The sequence below is a fragment of the Micropterus dolomieu genome, linkage group LG23 (assembly GCF_021292245.1).
Source record: "Micropterus dolomieu isolate WLL.071019.BEF.003 ecotype Adirondacks linkage group LG23, ASM2129224v1, whole genome shotgun sequence".
Taxonomy (NCBI): domain Eukaryota; kingdom Metazoa; phylum Chordata; class Actinopteri; order Centrarchiformes; family Centrarchidae; genus Micropterus; species Micropterus dolomieu.
The window spans coordinates 26,964,658-26,970,628 of record NC_060172.1 but is presented as its reverse complement, the minus strand read 5'-3'; the positions used below and the strand labels follow the sequence as shown (position 1 = coordinate 26,970,628).

At 43.8% G+C, this 5,971-nt stretch overlaps 1 protein-coding gene across 1 annotated transcript in view; it reads right to left on the bottom strand.

The window, feature by feature from the left end:
• Positions 1–1,508, bottom strand: part of LOC123963777 (glutamate receptor 4-like) — a 61,795-nt gene extending 60,287 nt beyond the window's left edge. Inside the window, exon 1 of the mRNA XM_046040820.1 lies at positions 1,437–1,508. Coding sequence (XP_045896776.1) covers positions 1,437–1,508 — 72 coding nt within the window. The remainder of the gene's footprint in view (positions 1–1,436) is intronic.
• Positions 1,509–5,971: the final 4,463 nt, after the last annotated feature.

Sequence of the window (5,971 nt, the reverse complement as noted above, 5' to 3'; positions counted from 1 at the left end):
GTTGAGGGTGGGTAGAGCGGAAGCTACCACTGAGGCAAAGTGAGCGGGAGACAGGTTGCAGAGGTTGCGGCGGTGTGAAACCAATGGTGTTGGAAGAATGGGCTTTTCCTGTAGGCATACCATGAACTGAATGAAATAGTGGTCAGACACATGTAGAGGTGTGACTGTTAGGCACTCTGTGGCAAAGTTTCGGACAAGAACAAGGTCAAGTACCTTGCCAGCTTTGTGGGTCGGGGGGCTGAGAACCCGTGTTAGATCAAAGGACTGAATCAGAGACAGGAAGTCTGCTGAGTTTGAATTGTCCAAGTGAATGTTCATGTCACCGAGGACAAGTAGGGGACAGTCATGCTCTAGGATTGAAGACAGCAGTGTGTCTAGCTCCTCTACAAAGCTACCCATTTGTCCTGGTGGACGGTATATGACAATCACAGAGACCTTTACCGGAGCGGACACAAAGACAGCATGGTATTCGAAGGAGGCATATTGATTCGGGGGTAGCAGCTGTGTGAATTTCCATTTGTTGGAAATTAAGAATCCAGTCCCACCCCCCCTCCCAGACAGCCGGGGGGTGTGGATGAAAGAGTAATTGATGGACAGCGCAGCGGGGGTAGCAGAGTTTTCTGGTTTGATCCAGGTCTCAGTAAGCGCCAGTAGCCTGAGAGATAATGTGTTAGCATAAGCAGTGATGAAGTCAGCTTTGTTGACTGCCGACTGGCAGTTCCATGACCCAACAGACAAGTAGACAGATGTGGGTGGTGCCTGTTTTAAAGGCTTGAGGAGTGCCTGGTTTCTGTGCCTAATGGCATGATACCTCTTGCGTGGACCGGAGACAATAGGAATAGTGTGGTAGCACATGGCCTGAGTGTTGTTGTAGCTGGCAGCTTTAGGTGAGTAGGTGTGCCTCAGAACGGGAAGAAGCTTCTCATGTAGGTCGCCTTGCTCAGTGGACTCGCACAGGTAGACTCGCTGGTCTTTACCCAAGGAGCAGACGCTAACGCTGACGCTTCAGTGGTAGGTTTCACTGGAGTACTGTGAGTCTAATTGCACACAGGTGTTGGGCATTAAGAATGATTGCACCCAGCTGAGATCACCCTCCGGATTAACAAGACAAAAGCTTGGTTTCAGTGGGTGGGACACACACCCAGTTGTTTGATCTCGCTCAGCCGGCCTTCAGATTCTAGTGGATTGCTCAGTAAAAGTGCAAAGAAATAGCACCTCAAGAGTAGGAAAGATAGAGTAAAGTATTACCTCACTGCTGCAAACTCTTACTTAGCTCTAGGGCTCCATCCACTAGGTTATTATGTGGCCTCAAGTGGAACATGTTTTCCACTTGGTGTAGGTAACGTGAGTTAGTTCCAGTGAACTGCCCGGTGGCTTCAGAGTTTCTCCAAGATCGGTTCTCTGCGGGTCTCTCCCCGTTCACACTTAAGGTGTACCTGCCAGCCATTGCGGCTTTCCATGCACCGCTGAGCGACGGGCCTTTGGGGAGGCACCGACTGGTCATACATTTTCTCCGTGGTGCGTGGAGGATGAGACCGACGACCCGGTCCAGGGTTCCCTCCTGGGACCTGGCGGTGGTTCTCGAAGGGCTGTCCTTGGCTCCCTTCGAACCCCTTCAGTCGGCTTCGCCCAGGGACCTCACGGTCAAGATGCCGTTCCTCCTGGCCGTTACCTCTATTAAGAGGGTGGGGGATCTTCAAGCCCTGGCAGTGATGCCAGCCTGCTTGGAATTTGCCCCTGGTGGAGTTAAGGCCGTCTTGCATCCGAGACCTGGCTATGTGCCTAAGGTGCCTTCGAGCGTGGCACAGTCCATTGTCCTGCAGGCGTTTCATCCTCCACCTCATGTGTCGGCAGAGGAAGAGCGGCTCCATTTGCTCTGCCCTGTCAGGGTTTTGAGGGTCTATCTTGAGAGGTCCTCTTCCTGGAGGAGGTCGGACCAACTGTTGGTGTGCTTTGGGTCACCTAAGAAGGGCCGCCCCTCATCCAAACAGACCATTAGTCATTGGATTGTTCAAGCGATTTCCTCGGCCTACAAGGTGCGTGGTTTGCCCTCACCTTTGGCCGTCAGGGCCCATTCTACTAGGGACATGGCGTCCTCTAGGGCCCTCCACTTGGAAGTGCACCTCCGGGAGATCTGTGAGGTGGCCGGTTGGGCTACCCCGCACACCTTTATCGGGTTTTATAGTCTGCACCTCCCTAGTACGCCTGCTAGTGCTCGCGTCCTGACTGGGCCCTGGGATCAGTTTCACCCTGGGCTGGTCTTTCGGGGCAAGGCCTAGTGGGCATTCGTTCCCCATAGAGTCGTTTTCAACGACGCAGTGTTGAGTTCCCTGCGAAAGGGAACGTCTCGGGTTACGTCTGTAACCCTTGTTCCCTGAGGAGGGAAGGAGACACTGTGTCATCTTGCCATGCCCCTTGATGCCCCCGTGCACCTTGCTTCATCGCGAGGCTGTTGTATGTGTGTGCCGGCGTCCTTTAATGCTTCCGGGTATGCCGTCACATGATGTGCCACAGCACGACACCAATTATGATTGGAAGAGTGGCGCTCGAGGAGCTTCCCCATAGAGTCGTTTTCAACGACGCAGTGTCTTGTTCCCTCCTCAGGGAACAAGGGTTACAGATGTAACCCAAGACGTTTTTGAACATGTTTTCAAGGTAGTCAAAAATTTAATTAATTTGCAAAAGAAAAATTATTCCTTCAGTTTCAATAGGGTCCACACACTTTTGTACCATAATAATTATGCCCCATAACAGGTCACTGCCCTAACACGGTAAAACAAGTGGAGGGAGTGTTAGATAGTACATGCTCCTCACCACAGATGTAGGCTTAAGATAATTAAGCTACCAACAGTGTCATGATGCTGAACCATTAATATGTTATTTTGACTGCTAAGGTCTAGGAAAGAGATTTCTGAGGGCTGGAATGAAGTGAAAAATGTGGCTAAAAACAAAGGCTCAAGCGATGTTGCATGGAAATCTGATGCAACACCCCCAAACATAATAATAACTGTATATAGAAGCACACATTCCTTGACCATGATGACCTCTTTAGCTTGAGTGTTAATTGAAAGAGGTAAAAAGAGAAATAAGCAAGTATAAATGAGCTGAAGCATGAATATACCTGGAGAGCACTCTAAAGCTCCACATTTAACACTTCTCTTAACTTGTCTGTTAAACCTTTCCAATAGGTCCAGTATAACTGTTTTGTTTATTTCAATATCTGAGCTGAGTTCCTCATGAACCAGTTAGCGTGTAGTCTTTTTGTTAAAAAATTTAGAGAACAGCTCTCAGACCTCGAGCAATGAATACAGCCTCATTTTATGTCCCTGTCATTTCCATTCAGACACAGTCCGTGACCCTGACAGCATATGATATATAATAGGTCTAAGAGTCTTTTGGTATGATCAAGAGTGAGATCAGCCAGTCATCAGTGGTTTGCTTTAATGCTTATGCTTCACTTCAGTCTGATTGCCACTTAAACGTGGAGTGCCCATGAGTCCCCCTCTTGATTCTGGTATGGGTGCAAAAAAGCTTTACTGACTTTTTCATCTCATATAAAGCAACCATATTTAGAAACGCACGATGAGCTGCTGATGCACATGAATTCATTCCATATTTGCTGGGTGAATTGGCATGTGGGTCCCACAGCAGATAGCATTAGGGGAGTCTATGTGCCAGGGCCATATTGTGCAATACAATGCAAGCCATAATTATATTTTGCACCATTGCTGCAGTCTATGACTGAGCAGGTCCATAATATTTATTTTTCACTGAAGGGTAATTCCCAAGGTGATAAGGTTGGCGAATAGGGTTACCTAGCCATGGCTTCCGTGAGTAACCTCTGCCCACTAAGGATAAAATAAATGGGATGAAAAATTGACACTACACACAGGTTTGGAGTTACCAGATGTCAAACCTTATGCTCACCTACAACCTTGAGCCTTATTCCCCAAGCGGCTGCATACAGCAACCAACACCTCACAGAAATGACATCTATATAGTACTAACATAATGCCAATGGGATTACAATTTTATCAAAAGACTGAGGAAATGTTTTTAATAAATATAGGTTGCAAGGTGTTCATACAGGCTGTATTTGCAAAATGTTCACTGACAATACAAAATCCAATACAATTTTCCACTGGTAGCAACTAAAGTACACAGTTATGTTGAGGCAGTGACAGCACTTGGTTAAGCTTACGGAAAAATGTTCTTAAATATTGAAGAAGTCAAAAGTGACTTGAAGCATGAGCTAGGACATTTTTACTTTATTAAGATTTAACTGAAACCACATTTTTGTTTTTGTTTCTTCCTAATCTTAACCACATGAAGGAGTCTAGATGCAAACCCTTGTCTCTGCTACCAAAATCAAACATTTTGTGCACCCACCATCTCTGACCTCCTTCCTACAGCTTCCTACAGTGTGTGTGAGAATCCTGAAAACCTTCAAAAAGAGAGACCTTTCTCTAATGTTAAATATATGTGTTTAATGTATTACTGGGTCTAGTTACTAAAGCAAGTAGTTTGAAATGTGACTGACATTTCCATGCCATAAAAGGAAATATTTAGTTTAGTATAACCTTACACAAATGTGTTTTAAATAGTCAATAAACAAAAGTTGGATCATTTCCAATGTGTCAAGATCAAGAAGACATAAAATCATACTTGGATGATTCAGGTAGTTGTTGTTGTGCACACAGATTTCTTTTGTTATAAGGAATTATTGCCAAAGAAAAGTCATTTATGGTTTTACATCCAAATGATGGTGTTAATCTAATAATCTAGCTAAACCAGCTTGTTTAGAACCTGTCTGATCATTTGACAAGTTACCCGCCCCACATGTTTTAGTGATGTAACCATGTTCATACATCCCAGTGATTACTTTGGTGAGTGTAACATTATCATAGCCATTAGAAATGATAAAAACAGAAATATCACCAATTTGTAATTAATTGGAATTATCAATTAAAACCATACAAAGCTGATAACAATGTAACAAAGACCGTAACATATTGTATGTGGTGCTGTCATTTATATCAGGTTACAATGGGTTTTTTTAAATTATAATTAATAGAATTGATACAATAACAATAAAACTCAACCTGCTATTATGTTGAAATGCTCAGTTGTAGTTACTGCCCCAAATAAAAAAAAGGTAACAAAGGTTTAATAAGGTCTTATAAATATCGTCATCATTGACTTCATCATTATATGATCACAATTTTGGTCCAATGCAAGACTTCAAGTGTGCAGCGAATTTCTTTCCTCAACTTCAAACTTTTAAAAATCTCAACCATATTAAAATGTAAAGATCTGATAAAAAATGCTCACTGTGTGTTTTAGTCACTTAGACCTCATGAAATATTTCCCAGAGTGCAATGAAGCGACCAAATGAGGCGAATGGATGACTTCTTCCAGGCCTGGCCACAGCTTTCACATTAGACAGCCCATCAACAGGCACATTTGCACAGGGGGGAAAACACTGATGGTGTGATTAGGCTGGAAGTGAATCTCAAGGCCTCAGACAGCAGTTTACATCTTGGCATCCAATGACCACAGAAAATGTATTATAGTGTCCAGCTTACTATTAGGCTAGCATAAACATACCGGCGGGAAGTCATTACTTAATTATATACAAATGTCGAAAATTATATTATTTTTATTCCAACATTAGAAACTCAGGAACATTTGCAACCTAAGACTTGCATCTTGAAAGTGGAAAGAAGGCCATATGGCAAATCTTTTAATCCTTCACAATCTGGGCTGCAATGTAAACCATGGACAAAAGGATGGACGAATCCTGGTCTTCCATCTGGGTTCAAAGATCCAGTACAGCTGTAACCACTAAATCCACAACTTGTTCTTCATATTATGACAATAGAACGAGAGAATTATGGTGAGGTATAAAAAAACAATTTTATTTTTGGAAAATAATCTTGTCTTTCAGTGTTACTAGAAAAGATACAGTAAT